Source organism: Pipistrellus hanaki (genome assembly GCF_964339955.1).
Source record: "Pipistrellus hanaki genome assembly, chromosome: 10".
Lineage (NCBI taxonomy): Eukaryota > Metazoa > Chordata > Mammalia > Chiroptera > Vespertilionidae > Pipistrellus > Pipistrellus hanaki.
Window position 1 is genome coordinate 28247658 of NC_140512.1, and position 17888 is coordinate 28265545.

At 36.2% G+C, this 17888-nt stretch overlaps 1 protein-coding gene across 3 annotated transcripts in view; it reads left to right on the forward strand.

Annotated features, from left to right (window-relative positions):
- Positions 1-16211, forward strand: part of ANKIB1 (ankyrin repeat and IBR domain containing 1) — a 102095-nt gene extending 85884 nt beyond the window's left edge. For 2 of the 3 annotated variants that reach the window (XM_084897361.1, XM_084897360.1), the window contains exons 12-20: positions 2972-3106; positions 4151-4237; positions 4326-4392; positions 6702-6847; positions 7672-7850; positions 8654-8705; positions 12579-12693; positions 13642-13775; positions 14066-16211. In XM_084897361.1, coding sequence (XP_084753487.1) covers positions 2972-3106; positions 4151-4237; positions 4326-4392; positions 6702-6847; positions 7672-7850; positions 8654-8705; positions 12579-12693; positions 13642-13775; positions 14066-14809 — 1659 coding nt within the window. In that variant the 3' untranslated portion in view covers positions 14810-16211. The remainder of the gene's footprint in view (positions 1-2971; positions 3107-4150; positions 4238-4325; positions 4393-6701; positions 6848-7671; positions 7851-8653; positions 8706-12578; positions 12694-13641; positions 13776-14065) is intronic. The other variant, XM_084897362.1, reaches the window with a different exon arrangement.
- Positions 16212-17888: the final 1677 nt, after the last annotated feature.

The window sequence follows — 17888 nt, forward strand, 5'->3', positions numbered from 1 at the left end:
ATTCATTCTTAAATTGAAAATGAAAATGCCAATAAAGACCTACTTGGCTGAAAATGATTAATATGTGTAATTACTATTAGCTACCCTCCTGACTTAGTTGCATAGAAATAAACTACCATATTTAAAACAAGCATTCTGGAATAATATTTTATTCCATGCTTACATGTATAAACATTTTTAAAAATTGTAATGATACTGCAAATTTTTTCTTGTCACTGGAATGCTGTGAATGTAAAAATATTTTAAATTATTGAGAGGACAGTGTAATTTCTGTTATTTAGGATTAGAGGCCCAGTGCACAAAATTTGCGCATGGGTAGGGTCCCTAGTGGCTGCCAGCTGGGCCAGTCAGGGCCTTCCTTCGTCCCACACCGCCCCCTGGTGGTCAGTGCACATTATAGCGAGCGATCAAACTCCCAGTCAGTTGAACTCCTGAGGGACACTTTGCATATTGGGCTTTTATATATAGAGATGTGAAAGAAATGCAAATAGTTAAGATTCCGATAAAATATATTAATATCTTCTAAGTATTACTTGATTTTCAATCTTGAAACTAATGATCATTATTATTATGACTTTTTAAATAATGGCAGTTACCCAGTGATTTTTATAAGCATATATAGATGATATAGACATAGATATAGATATAGATAGATAGATAGATGCCTCTCTCTCTCTCTCTCTCTCTCTTTTTCATATCATTCCCTCTCCCTCCCTTTATCCCTATCTCCTTCCCTTTCTTTATCCCTTCCTTCCTCCTTCTTTCCCTCTTTTCCACTCTCTCTAAAAACCAATGGAAAAGATACCTCAGGTGAGGATTAATTTTTTTTTTTTTTTAAGTTATTGCTGTACCTCATCTTATTAGTAGAACCATGGAGAAAACTCATGTGTAATTTTTGTAGATGCTAAAAAGACATTTGAGAAAAAATTAACAACCATTCTTTTTAAGACACTCAAAGAAACGGGAATAAACAAAACCTTCCTGCCGAAACCAGTTTGGCTCAGTGGATAGAGCGTCGGCCTGCGGACTGAAAGGTCCCGGGTTCGATTCCGGTCAAGGGCATGTACCTTGGTTGCAGGCACATCCCCAGAAGGGGGTGTGCAGGAGGCAGCTGATCAATGTTTCTGGCTCTCTATCCCTCTCTTTTCCTCTGTAAAAAATCAATAAAATATATATATTTTTAAATCTTCCTTAGTATGATAAAAAGAAGTCCACCACCGAAACCGGTTTGGCTCAGTGGATGGAGCGTTGGCCTGCGGAATGAAAGGTCCCAGGTTCAATTTCGGTGAAGGGCATGTACCTTGGTTGCAGGCACATCCCCAGTAGGGGGTGTGCAGGAGGCAGCTGATCGATGTTTCTCTCTCATCGATGTTTCTGGCTCTCTATCCCTCTCCCTTCCTCTCTGTAAAAAATCAATAAAACATATTACAAAAAAAAAAAAAAAGTCCACCTCAGTCCACAATATTTGGTGAGGAAGCTAGAGGTACTTTCACTAAAATCAAGAATAAGATTAAGAGTGTGCTTTCCATCACAGATATTATTAATGTTGGACTGGAGGTACAATCAGTATAATTAGACAATGGGAAGAAGTTGGAGATGTAAAAGATAGAAGTAGGTGATAAAATTCTCATTTTTTACAAACAGCATGATTGCATACCTAAAACCCCACAGAATCAACTGAAAAACTACAAACAACAAAATTTTAACTATGTAACAAATTACAAAATGAATGCAGTATTAGCCTTCATATGTACCAACAACATCCAGATAAAATACTGAAAGAGAAGATCTTGTTAATCTAGAAACTTAAGTAATATACAAAGTATACGACATATGAAGAAAAAAAAATTTTAATATGAAGAAAGTTTTAAGAACCCTCTCTGTAAGACACAAAAGATGACCAACAAATGAAAAGATAAAGTTCTTGGATAGATTCCAACAAAAATACGAACAGATTTTTGTTTCTGCATCTAGATAAGCAAAAGTTCATATGGGAAAACAAAGCAACAATAGCTGGGAAAACTCTGAAAAAGAACAATGAGGAACTGGCCTTATCAAATATTAAGCGATGTTATAAAAGCTCAATAATTAAAATAGCACAGTGCTGGCACATGAATCTACAGATCAGTGGAACAGAGTAGAAAGAAAGCCCAGAAAATAGACACAGATAAATGGGAATTTAGCATATGGTAAAGGAGGCATCTCCAAACAGTGGATTAACCTGAACTGTTCAAAATGGTAGTGAGACAACTGGACAGCTGTGTGGAAAAAATGGAAGTTGAATTCATATTGTATACCCAGATAACATATAAGCAGCTCAAAGACTTACATTTAAAAAAAGAGAGAGACTATTAAAGTATAAAAAAAAAACAACAAAAAAAAACCAGTCTTGGAACGAGAAGATCTTTCTGATGCAAAACCCGTAAGTATAAAAAAGGGAGGAGGTGCATTTTCATTCTGAAATGCTCAGTTTTTTGGCATTGTCTAGTAAGTATAGTAATTGAAAAACTGAAAATTCTTTTTTAAAAAATGAGAAATGGGTTTTATATCAGCTGTTCTACTAAGAGACTTTTAAACTAGTTCTCAGTTTCAAAACCAATTTGTCAGTTACCAGATGTTTTCAAATAGACTGGTAAAGCCTTATAGACCTAAGATTACCATGCATTTAGAAATGAAACACTTGGTATGTTTTTATTATTTGTAAAAAAAAAAAAATCCTATTGATATTTTTTTCCTTATTGATATTTTTAAAAATTCCTTGAGATTATCCATAATATTATGACTTCCATTTAGCTTAAACTAACCCCACATCTTTCCAGAGTGCAGACAAGGTCTCCAGAGGAAATGTGAAAAAGAGGGTGTGTCTTTAAGATTTATTTCTGGTCACACAGGCTGGATTGGTAAACCAGAAATCGAAAATAACTTGCATATTAGCATGGAGAGATGTTTGCATGTATGTTTTCTTTTGAAGTGCAAGTATGACTTTTGCTGGATTTGCCTAGAAGAATGGAAAAAGCATAGTTCCTCCACGGGTGGTTATTACAGATGTACTCGCTATGAAGTCATTCAGCATGTGGAAGAGCAATCCAAGGAAATGACTGTGGAGGTAAAGAAAACTTTTTAAGCCAACACTTCTGGCTAAGCCACTTAATACTATTGCAAGTACTTTGCATTTCTCCTTTTCCCATCTTCATTGTAATGAGGCATTACATTGAATATACCTTAACCTTTAATTTAAACAAAATGGCTCTGTAAACTTAAGAGCTAATTTTCCCCTCTTTTTGTGGTGAATATATGGAAAGTCATATGTATCCCAGCCTCCCTCTGTAATGACTTAAAAACAATTTCTGTATTAAAGTATAGTTGACATACAATATTATATTAGTTTCAGGTATACAACATAGTGATTTGCTAGTTATATGCCATATGATATGATCACCACAGTAAGTATAGTAACCATCTGTCACCATACAGAGTTATAATATTATTGACTATACTTTGTGTACTGTACATTACATCCCTGGGACAAAAACAATTTTAATATATTAATAGTAGAGTATTATGTTACATCATGTAATAAATATCTTAGTCTGCTTGGCTGCCAAAATAAAATACCATAAACTGGGTGTCTTAAACACAGAAACATGTTTCTCACAATTATGGTGGTGACTCTTCCTGGCTTGCAGACAGCTCTGTTTTTGCTTTGTCCTCACATGGTGGAGAGAGAGTTCTGGTGTCTCTTCCTCTTATAAGGGCACTAGCTCTTTGGGATTATAACCTAATCTTTATCACCTCACAGGCCCTTTCTCCAAAGAGTCACATTGGGGGGTTAGGGCTTCAACATGAATTTTTTAGGGGAGCTTAATTCAATTCTTAGCAATAAGATGTAAGCATACGGCTTGAGAAACATCTTTGACTTACACTCTGGGATTGTGGATTCAGTGGTTTGTCTCAGGGAACATATGCAGGATTTTGTCCTGGGAGCCTTTAAATGTATTGTTTATTATTTTCTCTCAATAAGATACAGTAAAAAGTCTGTATAAATTAATACCTATTACTAATAGAATCATTAAGTGATTTTTTTTAAAAAGCAAAATTAAGAGCTAGTACTTTTACTTATTAAAGTCACTTATGGAGTTTTATTTCCTAGGCTGAGAAAAAACACAAACGGTTTCAGGAACTTGACAGATTTATGCACTATTACACAAGATTTAAAAACCATGAGCATAGCTATCAGGTATGTCCCAAATCATTTCAAATGCAGACTTACACTGTTGTGGATAAATAAAGACAATGATATAAATTATTCATTTCTGTTTCTTTAGTTAGAACAACGCCTTCTTAAAACAGCTAAAGAAAAGATGGAACAATTGAGTAGAGCTCTCAAAGAAAGTAAGTTATAAGTGGCATGTGTGATGATAAGCGTAAAATAGCCTTCGATGCTTATTAAGTCAGTCGCTTCATTGGTAGGAAGTTAAGGCCCTTAAGGAAATGCATTTATTTCCATTAGCTCACTCAGGTACTATTTGGAGTACTCTGAAACCCAGAGTTGTACTTTAGCATTTGAGTCCTCTGTGATTAGGTTTCCACCTGGCTTACCTCATCTCATAATGCAGCCTATGCTGTTAGCAGATGAATACACATTATGGTTTTGTTTGCTCTCTGAAACTGCTGATGCTCTACAATGTTGAGAAAAGTGGATGGGCCCTAAAAGTCATCGCTGACCTGGTCAAAAGAGCAAGATCTGCATGCCACCCAATTGTCTGTGACTGAGTTCCCAACGAATCTTGAGAAAATTTAGCCGAGTGCCTAGTGGGGTGGAAATCAAGGACAGATGGGAGAAATTATCTCATTGGTGGATAATAGACGCTGGACTCAAAAAGCAAAGACATGAGATAGGGAAAACTTGTAGATCCTGACATGGAAGTTTGAAAAGAACATTCCTAAAAATGGAATTAAAATGTACTATCTCACATTAGAATATAATATCTGACAATGACTGCACAGAGTATATACAGGTTCTGACAGGTTTGTTTGAGTCACATTTTTAAATCAGAGTTTGTTTATAAAAAGTATTAAGCCTAAAAATGTCATCAATTATGTGTGTTTTTTCCCGTTTATAAAAGTAATGAGTACTGCCCTGCTGTATGTGGCCCAGTGGGTTGGGTGTCATACTGTGCACCAAAAGGTTACCAGTTCAATTAGCAGTCAGGGCATATGCCCGGGTTTCTGACTCTATCCCTAGTAGGGGGCGTGCAGGAGGCAGCTGATTGGTGTACACTTTCACATGGATGTTTCTCTCCCACTCCCTTCCTCTGTCTCCAAAAATCAATAAAAATATATATGCTTTTTAAAGTAATGAGTACTAACACCCTTTTTATGAGGATAATTCCCTAATTAAGACTAACCATATGTGTTACTAGCAGCTTAGTTTCTTATTAATTATTAGTACTTAGACTTTTACAATGACATAACTATATCACATCAATATAAAACTCATGAAGTATAGTCCATGGTACAAATTGAAAAGAAAAACCCTCACAGGTTCTATAGTTCATCAGGGATTTTGTCTGTCTCATCACTGATGTATTCCTAATGCTTAGAATAGTGCTTAACACACTAAACATTCAATAAATACCTGTGGAAATGTATTACTGTTTCTGTTCAATCTTTTGCAGGCTAACGTAAGATATGAAAGAGTACTAAAAGATACAGGATTAGAAAGAAGAAATAAAACTTCACATACTTCTCACATAATGAGCAGGGGTGTTTGTTTTATTTATTTTTTTACATCTTAGTTCAGATTCCTATGCTATGGCAGGTGTTTTGGAATGGTCTGTATTTCAGTGTGTGTACAGACTGAAATACAGACTACAAAATATTATACCATGCTAGCTTTTTCCTGAACTACAAATAAATCAAAATTAAGCAGAATTTATTTCAAAAATACTTTTGAATATAAGATTATTTTGATTGTCTGCAGAAAGAAATCGTTCTACAGACAAACAGAATAATCTTATATTCAAAAGTATTTATGAAATAAATTCTGCTTAATTTCGATTTATTTGTAGTTCACAAAAAAGCTAGCATGGTATAATATTTTGGGAGGGAACACTCTCCCAAAATATTATACCTTGCTAGCTTTTTCGTTTTCCCTCCTCCCACTCTCTCTCCCTTTATCTCTCTCCCTGGAGTTTTCTGTTTACTATCATTAGTTATTCAGTTGTTCTCGTGTTGTGTCTTTTCCTCCTTACATAATTGTTTCTATAGAGGCATAACTATAACTTGGCTTTTATTTTTTCTTAGCAAAACATTTGTTCTAACTCTTATTCAGCAAAGTTCCAACAGGGGATAACCTAAAAAACTTAGTAAAGCATGGGACCTCTGAGTTGGCCTAAAGCTAGATTGGCTGCCATCAGGTGAGAACAGAATCCAGGATCAGTTTTTGTGTGTTCTTTCATGACTGCCACGCCTCCTGGGTTTGTGTGAGCGTTCCATTTATAAATGCATACAAGTCACACACAAGTATCCTATGGAGGATTTTAGTCTGCTTCCAATAAATACTATTATGCAGCTACTTTGAGCTGTTTCTTCTTAGGGAGGTTGTTTGTTTTTGTTTTTTGGAAAATTTAGTTGTGTAATTAATTCTACATCAGCATACTTACAAAAGACTTTTTTACCCTGCCTGGTTTTCTTCATAGCTGAAGGAGGCTGTCCAGATACCACTTTCATTGAAGATGCAGTTCATGTGCTCTTAAAAACTCGGCGTATCCTCAAGTGTTCTTATCCCTATGGATTTTTCTTAGAACCTAAAAGCACAAAGAAAGAAATTTTTGAACTCATGCAAGTAAGATATCCTTTTTAAATTAAATTTAAATGTAGTTATTATGAAAAGCAAATTTTCTCCTTTTTGACCACTTAACTTTTTTGGTGTAACTAGTCAACAATTTTGTTTTCATTTAGAATTGTTTTTAAATAGTAATAAATTGAAATTTTATTTATGTTTAAATTTGTCATTCTGCAGTTCTGAGCTATGGAAACATTTCTTACTACATTTATTTCTTTGTTTTAAATTATTTGAGGTTGAAATCTGGCCTAACCTTAATTACATAATTAGGAATTTTATCTCCAAAAATTGGGGGAGGGAGGCATATTACATATTAAGTGGGAAAGTTGGTATTTACCAATTTATTTTAGGAGTGCAATTAAAAAAGTTAATGTACTTTAAAAAACAAAACACCTAAGTCAGCTGATATCTCAGAGACTGACCAACTTCATTGTACATTCCTCTTCTAGACCTAACCCCATATCACAGGGGTCTTGCCTTCAGCATTTACATATAGTCTGCAACACATATCATGCATCTGCATGTACAGTAACTTGACTTGAAATTTATTAGTTTTTTTTCACATAGATGCATTATAAATTCCTTGTACACAGCTGGTGTGCTCACTCCATGATCTATACCAACTACCTTGCTTGAACGCCTATCAAATGAGTGCTGATTCCTATAATATGAAAATAGAAACATATGTTAAATGCAGTTACTTCAAAGATTGGATTAATTTCTGATTTCAAAAGACTTAGAGTTAACTGAGAAACCAGGTAGACTTTGGGTTTGCTATTGACTAATCCACTCAGCCTATAATTTTTTTTCTCTTCTTACCATAGACAGATCTAGAAATGGTCACTGAAGACCTTGCCCAAAAAGTCAATAGGCCTTACCTTCGCACACCCCGCCACAAGATCATCAAGGCGGCATGCCTTGTGCAGCAGAAGAGGCAGGAGTTCCTGGCTTCTGTGGCTCGGGGAGTTGCTCCTGCAGACTCACCGGAAGCTCCCAGGCGCAGGTAAAAGGGATGCACTGTGGAATCATTCTGGCTTCAGCCACAAGCGCAAGCAGGTTGATTCTTTTTTATCCTACTAGAGTTTAGATATCTAAAATATGGATAAAGTATGGTAGCTTCTTTTTGGTGATTTTTCCCCAAGCACTATTTCTTTTTTCCTCATTTTTTGTTTGTCATTGTGTAGTTTCACACCAAGTTAGGCTTGGTGAATTTCACACTTCAGTGAACTCATAATTCAAAGAGTATTCTAATGCGTCATTTCAGATATGTAATATGTATAGTGATATGATAGCCATAAACATGTTGTAGAATTTGGAAGCCTTGCCAATTTGTCACAGACTTATTTGTATTTTGTGCTGAGGTTGTGAAAAAACTAGAAATCTTATATTAGTAAAATTATTTAAGTGATACATATTTATCCTTTAAAGAATAGTTGAATTTTGGTTGTTTTACATACTTGAACTACTAATGCCATTATAAGTTCAAGTATTTTCTATTCATAATAATTGCAAGCATTAGAAATTCCTTTGACTCTGTTTTTACATAAACATTTATAACCTACAAGAACAGAAAGCAGTCATAAAATACTCTGTTATTTTTTCACCATTTTACACAAACATAAAGTAACTTAGAATTTAAAAGAAATAATAAAAGTATAATTTTAATTATATTCTGTGGTTGATCTGTTTTGGTTAAGCAAGTTCCAAGCAGAGGAATTAAAATTAATTTTCAATAGGCAAGGGTCTGATTGTTTGTACTTTGCAGTACTGGTAATAAATCAAATGGTATGTCTAATTTCTTTGTAGCTTTGCTGGTGGAACATGGGATTGGGAATATTTAGGATTTGCATCACCTGAGGTAATTGTTTTTTTGGGGATTTTGCTTGTTTTGTTATATTTATCCTTAGTGCAACCCTGCTTGTTATTTGCACCCTTTTCTATTCTAAATCCTGAAATTATCAGCAATGTTTTTTTTGTATAATAAAAATGCCTCAGCAGAGCCTACATTTTAGTTATTTATGATATTGGGTTATTATCATATTATTAAATGCACCTCTCCTTTATCATTTTTAATTAGTGAATAGTCAGAACTAAGGCCAATTTATAACATGTATTTTTGGAAAATATCTTCAATTGATTAATAGAAATATAAATTTCATTTATTAGAAATTCATTTCTAGTTGTAATATTGTTTCAGTCTGAATCTAGTTTTTTTAAGTTATTGAGAACTGGTTTATAATCAGTTGCTAAGGTGTAAACTTAACATTAGTGGTGTTTTTGCAGTAAGAAATGCTTTGCTTAATTGCTTCCTGCTTCTCTTTAAGATTTTCACACTCTTCTTGTTTTTTCTTTGTTGCCATATACCATTTTAAAATATAGAAGGTCTGGTAAAATACTAACACTGCAAATAGTATTTGCCGCAAATAAAAATAAGACAGAGTGAAAATCTTAATCATATTGCTATTTTCTGAGATTTAAATTGCCACCGTCACTATTGAGTCTGACTTTTTATATGGTTTTAACAATTCTCTACACTTTGTCTTCTTCCTTGCTCTTTTATGTCATCCAGTGCTTGAAAGGGTGGGTGGCAGGACAAGCAATGAATCTTTTATCCTTTGTAGCCCGTTTATTAACTGCAACTGAAAGACAGTGAAATTGGTTATTATCCAGAAGTGACTGTGGCTTATTTAAATCAGATGCTTTCTCTTTTCAGCTACTGAGGATACTTGCAATCACCTTGGGGCTTTTGTATTGGTAGATATATCCAAGAAAATATTGACTTGAGAAAATAATTTATGCTTAGAGCTCTGATATGAGGGGTTTAGATCTACTTAAATTCCCCCTCAATGATAATAATTAAATGTTGTAAAGAAAATTATGAACGTTTTCTTTACCTGATTTGTACTTATTATTTCTTTGTTTTAATTACAGCTTTAGAGATATTGAGGGAAATGTCCACATATAGAGAGAAATAAACAAGCTTCAATTATTAAAAAAACAAAAAAACAAAAAAAACACTAAAGCTTTTAGAATTTCAAGATAAAAACGCAATTTAGCAAAAATAAAACTTTACCAGTGTAGTCACCATCTTGCATGCAGGCATCATCTTGCAGCCTTTGGCTCACAGTAACATTAGGAATCCTGAAATACTTGCCCTTGATTATTTTGGACCTGCTAATATGACTGATACAGATTCATTTTGCAGAAAATAGGAAGGCTTGCCACCTCACATGTGAATATTTGTAAGTTGAATTATTGAGCTTTTGTTCTCCAGATTGAGAATTGTGAAAGTATTAATAACAATTCCTTCTTAAATTTATTTTTTATGAACCAATAAAATTTACAAAAATTATTGAACTCACTTTTACTCTTCTCTTATTTAAAGTTTTTGGCACATTGAAAGACCAAGCTTTTATGTAAACCTTATTGCAAGTCTAAAGAATGACCACACAGTGTGAAACTTTAAAACTTTGCATATATGTAACTATTAAGTAACTGACAAAATTTTATCTTTAAAAGTAGGCTTTTTTGCCTTTACATAGTCTCTGAAAAAAATATTGCCAAACTCAGTAGACTTTTAGATTGAATTCGTATTTTTCCCTATAAAGTTAATTCCACCTTAATTGTTTTAAATTAAACTGAATGACTCAATGGCAAGAGTCATGTGTTTTGTGCTGCCTTAAAGGCAGTGGAGCTCAGGAAGTCTAAGGGACACTTAAATGCAAGATCTAGCTCTGTAAGTCACTAGACCTTGGTCTGTGTTCTTCTTTAATTTGTTATCTTCTAAATGTGGATAGTGATACCATGGAAGTTCTGGCAAAATTAGAGCATCTCTTTAAGTTGTTGACAAAATTGATGCTCAGTAAATGCTAGGGATTATTATTTAAAAAAATAAAAAATCCCCTAGCAGTTTTTTCCCCCTGTAAATCTTACAATCTCTCTCTCTTTTTTTTTAATATATATATTTTATTGATTTTGTACAGAAAGGAAGGGAGAGAGATAGAGAGTTAGAAACATCGATGAGAGAGAGTTATCGATCAGCTGCCTCTTGCACACCCCCCATTGGGGATATGCCCACAACCAAGGTACATGCCCTTGACCAGAATCGAACTCGGGAACCTTCAATCCCCAAGCTGACGCTCTATCCATGGAGCCAAACCGGTCTCTGCATAAATCTTACAATCTCTTAATCTTTGTAGCATTAACACTCTCAAACCTATTGGAGTATCCCAACTAAATCCTTTTCATATGCTTACTTGAAGACCTTAGGGATCCTTAGAAATTTTCAGTTAAGTTTAATTTTATGACAACAATTTTTTTAAGCCTATTGCATCCTGAGAAAGCCATGTGAGTTTTCTATCAGAAAAAAATATATAACTAATTTCTTCTTTAGTTTTTAAACTTTCATTTCCTTTAATTGGAAATATGTATATTCTATGGTCATTAATAGATTATTTAATTCAGAATAATTTTATGCCATTATCAAGTATACAAAGTAAATAAATTCTCCCTAGGTATAAGTCTTGTACTGAGGTAAGAGTTTCATGTCATCTTTGTCTAAGAAATTCGATGGGCCTCAGTGGCGCAGTGAACCATATTAACACATACAGGCATCCAGTTTGGGATCCTGGGCCTCCAGGCAAAGAGGAGATAATATCCCAGCTCAGCAGGAAATTTCAGAGAACCTTAATAAGCCATCCAGGCACTTGTATCTTTCATGTTTTTGTTTCTAACCTGGCAAGATTGCTGCCATCTCTTATCTATAATAATAAAAGCATAATATGCTAATTAGACCAGACGACCTTATAGACGAAGCCAAAGCTGCAAGGGAAGCCTGGGTCCCAGGTGCTTCCAGGGTGTCAGCAGGAAGCTGGTGCCGACAGCTGGGGGAAGGAAGGCCTACTCTTGCACGAATTTCATTATATAATAGTTAGATTATACCAATGAAGGACTTCAAATAAATTTAACCGGAGTGGTATGATATGGAAGTTTCATTTGTAATATGAAACCTGTTCGGTACTTTCACAATATAATCATAGTGAGTCCTCAAGGGTAACCTGGATAACCGTAGACCTGAGTATCTTAGTGTTTATCACTGAAAAAAATCTATAATTAACCTCAGATTTAGCATTCTTATGTTGGTATCATACATACTGACCTCTCATCTCTTGTGTCACTAAAATCTGGAAAATAAACTCAGAGACATCTGCCTGGATTGTGTTCTTCCCATACATTAAATGGAAAACACTGCCCCTGCCTGTGGGAGATAGCCCCACATGTTAGCTGATGCAGATAGGAAACCAAGCACCATCTCATTTTCAAGCTAATCTCACATTTCTCCCTTAACTGGTCATTTTTTTAGAACCAAACCTCCAGGGAAAGCCTAACTTATATTAGTAAAATCATTATACATAGAATTAGCTATAATATTAAATAATAAGACACAGGCACATATAAGAAATAAGGCTCAGTTGCAATCTGGCATTGGAGTTTGCAAGTATTCCCAATTTATCCTGGCAATTATAATGACTACTTAAAATTTTTAGTTTTCCTTTTCTGTTTCTTTGGCATGACAAAACCTGAAGTTTCTTTTTCTAAAGCCACGTGATTTTATAACATGTATATAAAATCACACATTTTTTCTCCTGGGGGGGAAAAGTGTGCTGTTGGTTTAATTTGCATTAGAAAAGCTGCATGCTCTCCTGTATTATATAACCTGTGGTTTATGCAGGAATATGCTGAATTTCAGTATCGGAGGAGGCACAGACAGCAGCGCCGGCGAGGAGACCTGCACAGTCTGCTCAGTAACCCTCCAGACCCTGATGAGCCCAGTGAAAGCACTTTAGGTAAGTTCTTGGGTTGGGTATGTCTTAATCTCTTAGCTCTCTTGAGTTTATTTTTAAAACTGAGTAGGTGATTTTGAAAGAATTTGTAATTTAGATGCACAAATATCTAATGAGTAGCTGCTTCTAAGGTCACAGGGTACAGAAAACCAGGGGGTTAAGAACACAGGCTGCGGAGAGTCAGACAGACCTGGGTTCATGACCGCATCTCCACCTCCTATCAGGGAGACACTTCAGTTGAGTCACTGAACCCTTCTCCAAGCAGCAGTCTCCTCATTCTAAAGAAGCAATACTGAGAGTGCCACTAGGAGGCACATGTGAGCTTTAATGAGCTAATGCTTGTAAAATCCTTGGTCATGAACAGTTCTAGTGAGCATTCATGAATTGTAGCTGCTGGTTACTGTTGACTGTGTTCATGGAATGTTTTTCTCTTAGCCTCACTTCTCCTATAAGCATTCTTTAAAAGAAAATTTCTGGTATTAGGAATAAATTATCTTAATTATCAACTTTTAAATGTTAAATTATAATTGAAAGTCTTTATAATATCAGCAGAGCAACTTTAGTAAATCAGGATCAACAGGCCTGAAGATTTGTTCTTCAGGCATTGTGGTTTCCAAATTCTTTGCATTTAAAAAATAACTCTGAAAACTAAAACACCTTTATTTATTGTTGCTTAAGAAAACAAAGAGGCGTAGCATTGGCCTTTCTGAATAGAACCATATGTAGTGCAAGCACAAATGCAAATAATAATCATGGATTTGAAGCAAATGGCATGAGATAGATGTTGTTGCTTCTGGTGAGACAGATATGCATGAGAAGTCTCTGGGAGATTAAGTGAATGTGTGAACACAGGTTTTCACCTGCACTGAAAGAGGAATTGCCAGTTGAACTAAGAAGACGTATGCAATCTGTATGGCTGAACTGTCTCTGGTACCACTTGCTCTGAAACAGATCTCCCAGAAGGCAGCAGTGGCCGCAGGCCGGGCACGTCCGTGGTCAGCTCTGCGTCCATGAGTGTGCTACACAGCTCTTCCTTGCGCGACTACACCCCTGCCAGTCGCTCTGAGAACCAAGACTCTCTTCAGGTAGTTTCCTGGCAGGCCCTGGCCCTGCTCCCACTCTTGCTCTGTTTGGCCTGGTCTCCTGATTTCACTTTTATTGCTTTCCTTTTTCTTCCTTCCATTCAAAATTACAGGAAAAAGAGATTTAGCTTAATTTTCCTCTATTTTAATGGAAACTAAAATAAGTTTTGAGTAGATAAAATAATTCTTCTATATAAACAAAGGTAATGTTAATTATCTGTTAGGTAAACCTCATTGGGTTAAGTCATTTTTTCTTTTAAATTTTAAGTGATTTTACTTTCTGTTGCCCTCAGGCTCTGAGTTCCTTGGATGAAGATGATCCTAATATACTTCTCGCAATTCAGTTATCATTGCAAGAATCGGGTCTGGCCATCGATGAAGGAAACAGAGACTTCCTCAGTGGTGACACTTCCATAGGGGCAATAGGCACTTCTCTACCCGCCAGGCTGGACTCCGGCCCCAGGAACACAGATAGCCCTGCAGCTGCATTGAGCAGCTCCGAGCTATTGGAACTTGGCGACAGCCTCTTGAGATTAGGAGCAGAAAGTGACTCATTTTCAACTGACACCCTGAGTTCACACCCTCTCAGTGAGGCAAGAAATGAATTGTATCCCTCATCCAGTGACCCTGACTCAGCTGGCCAGGATGCCAACATCAGTGACAATCTTCTGGGCAATATCATGGCTTGGTTTCATGACATGAACCCTCAGAGTATTGTCCTGATTCCTCCAGCACCTACAGAAAGCAGTGCAGATTCCCAGCCCCCCTGTGGCGGAGATGGGTCAGAAGGGGGGAGGGATGTGGAACTGGTGCCACCGGAAGAAGACCCAGTGTTTGAAGATGCTGTGGTCAGTGAAGGTAGAGGAACCCAAAGAGAAGAAGAAAGCCCTTTGGAAGAGAATATTCTGGCTGGGGAAGCAGCATCTCAAGCTGGTGAAAGTGGTACTGAGGCAACCAGCAAGGAAGCTGGATCAGATGTCTCGAGCCAAACACCTCAAACCTCAAGTGACTGGCTGGAACAAGGACACTTAGTGTGAGCTGCACACCTCTGGCTCCAAGCGCGTCACGGTACAGGTGGCATGGTGGTGGAGTGTGCTTCATGGAAACTGGATCCACTTAATTCCAACTCAGCTCTAAACCCCTGACATTAGGGTTGAATATGAGGAGTTCCCTTGAATGGTGGCTTCGTTTTGGAGTTTAACCTCACAGGAAACTTCTTGGTATTTAATTGGATAGCTTTCCCCTTTTAAGAGCAGGGGAGAAAGAAAAACAAATGGATAGGTTAGATTCCACACTCTAAGAAAATGCAGTCCTCTGTTTAGCCTAAGGTCAGCAATACTTAAATGGAACATTTAAATTAAAGGCTTACTCCCTCATCCTTGGATGGTTTTTCTCTTTAAAAAGAAGAAGAAGAAAAAAGGTTTTCTTCATTTTAGAAGTTCTTTTGGACAGATCTGGTAACCCTGAGTTCCTCGATCTCTTTGCGCTCTTCCATAACTTCCTGCCTCTTTGAGGAGTGTGAATCAAAGTGTCCAAAGCTTCTCTTTAGTGCTGCATCTCCCACAATGTAATTAGTTTTCATTTCCACATGAGTCAAAAATTTCTTTTCATGTCTTACAGTCCACTTGTGCCAAACTCTGACTCGTGCACTGAGACGGCTTTCAGGTGTGGCGTCCCAGAGGGCTCCAGGGCAGTGTCAGCATTCTTGGGAGTAAAAGGTGCCACTTGGTAGCCATGAAAAACCAGGCTTTAATGGGCTTTTGTTGCCATGGAGACTGCATTTAAACAAATGTAGCCTGTAGCTTAAGTTAACTAAACCTAATGCTGCTGTTAAAAACAGTTTATTTTAATATTAAAATACAGTTGATTAGCAACAGCGGTGCTGTATTTTAAGAGACACTTTATTGAAAGTGCAATCATAGTTCTTTGTTTTCATAATTTTACAGTGCATTCTAATTACTAATGGGTGCAATTACTTTTAATGGTGTTTTATAAAATAGAAAAAAGTGGAGTTTTTATGGGTTATAGTAAATCCAACAATTATTAAAAAATCCAATAAGACATCCTGCGCAACATGTTACCGTGCCTTTGCCTAACCTCAATGGATAGTTGCCAGTTAAATAAGTGACTCATTCAAATTTCAGTGTCTCTTCTAAAGTAACTATGCTATGAATTGCAGAGACCTCCATAAACCACCCATGGCCTTGCCTTTCCAGTCAATATAACAACTAAATAATTGTTCAGTCCGTTTGTTTGCCTCAGTAGCAAATGCTGATGTGTTCGTTCTGTTGCACAATACTCATTTGCTGTGTGACTACTGTTCAGTGTTGAAAAAATCAATTTCCTGGTTATCAGTGTCTTACTGTGAAGAAAATACTGATCTTAGTTGTAATTAAGATTCAATGGTACAGTGTGTAATTAAAACTAGAGTAAACTGTTGGAATGGCTCTTTTACTTACATATTACCCAAACTAGCATAACATAAGCAAAGTAGTTAGCCAACACTCCATTTAATGTTTTGCCAGATTTTTACCAGAAGTCTACAGATACCAAAATTTCAGTACTGAGTTTGTACAGGCAAGTCCTGAACTGGGTGAAGGTTGTATTAGTATTGATATCCACATGAGTTGTAATTATGTTTTTTTATTACATTTATTTTCTAAACCCTATTTTTGAAATATCCTTATATTTGGGATTCATGTGACCTAGGACATTATATTATTTAATATTCCTCAGATTTCCTGGGATTAAAAAGAAACTATGTAGGAATTGTCCCTATGCTTTGGATGTCACAAGTCCACATTAGTTTTTATTTCCCCAATTATCAGAAACATTGATATCAACCCTTATTAATTTGTTGGGATAAATATTAACTTTTTTCTACAGTGTATTACTATTAAACTGAAATAGTCCATTAAAGGGTTTTTTTACAAATTTATTTTGGATTAAAAATGTCAACACCGATCAGTTTTTAGACCAAGTGGTAATATTTTCAAAAGGAAGAGTCTTTGTATCCTTGGAGGTGTCTCGCAGAGTGGGAGTGCTGCGGGGGGCTGGGGAGCGCATGTCCCCGGTGAGGCCGGGGCCGGGCACCTGGCGTGGTGAGTAGCCTTGTTCCTGTGCTGTTCTCTCCTGAGCATGAGAAAAGACCATTATCCAGTTTGTACTTCCTTGGTACATATTTTAAAAACAACACAGTCATTGACTTTACAGTTCAGAAATAAAGTTTGGCAAAGCCTATTTTGTAAACACGTTAATTTTATAATGTAAAAAAAATTACTCTAACCTTGACTTGTTATTTGCACTTTCATAGTCTATACTTGATACATTCCCCCTTTATATACAATAGGATTCTACAACCGTGTAAATGTTTGGCCAAATGAATGCTGTTAATAATATGTAAAATTCTTTGATTAAACATTTATTACTTAAACTACTTCACTTTGGTCTTATTACATTGTAGACTCTGTTTTAACCAAGTCAGGAAGCTGATCTTCTTTTAGTTAAATTCCTTTGAATATGATGGGACTAGTTTGATTCTTACATGTAATCAATCAGTGCCTAATATTTTTTACAGTGAGCAATTTATATCTCAGAAGAGTAGATTTCTTTCTAGAAAGATGTAAGTGGACTTTTCTAGACTATGACATGGCTGTCCTTATTTTAGGAACTGTGGTAGTCATACTTCTTAAAGAAAGATGGCCAGAAAAGCTTGCTTTGGCTCTCTGTTCCACTAGGACTGACAGATGGATGACAAACTGAGTGGTGGCCAAACTTGAAGGAATTATTCTTCCTCCATTTTTGAAAACATTTGTGAGCAAGCTATATGTTACCTTTTAACCAGCTATTTGCACAAGGGACAGTTTACAGACTGGCTGAGACCAGCCTGCACGAGGCACCAGTTTACAGACTGGCTGAGAAGGAGATTTATGAAAGAGCGAACAAAGCACAATATAGAAAAGGATAACTACTGGACAAAACAGTCCAGACCTGTGCACTGACACATCTTGTTGGGTGTGCCTGACAAAATCGCCTGGGCCATTCGTGCAGCTCAAGGCCTTAAGCGACAGGCTTGCTTTCAGGGCGTCGCTGTCCTGACCCCTAGCTCAGCTGCAG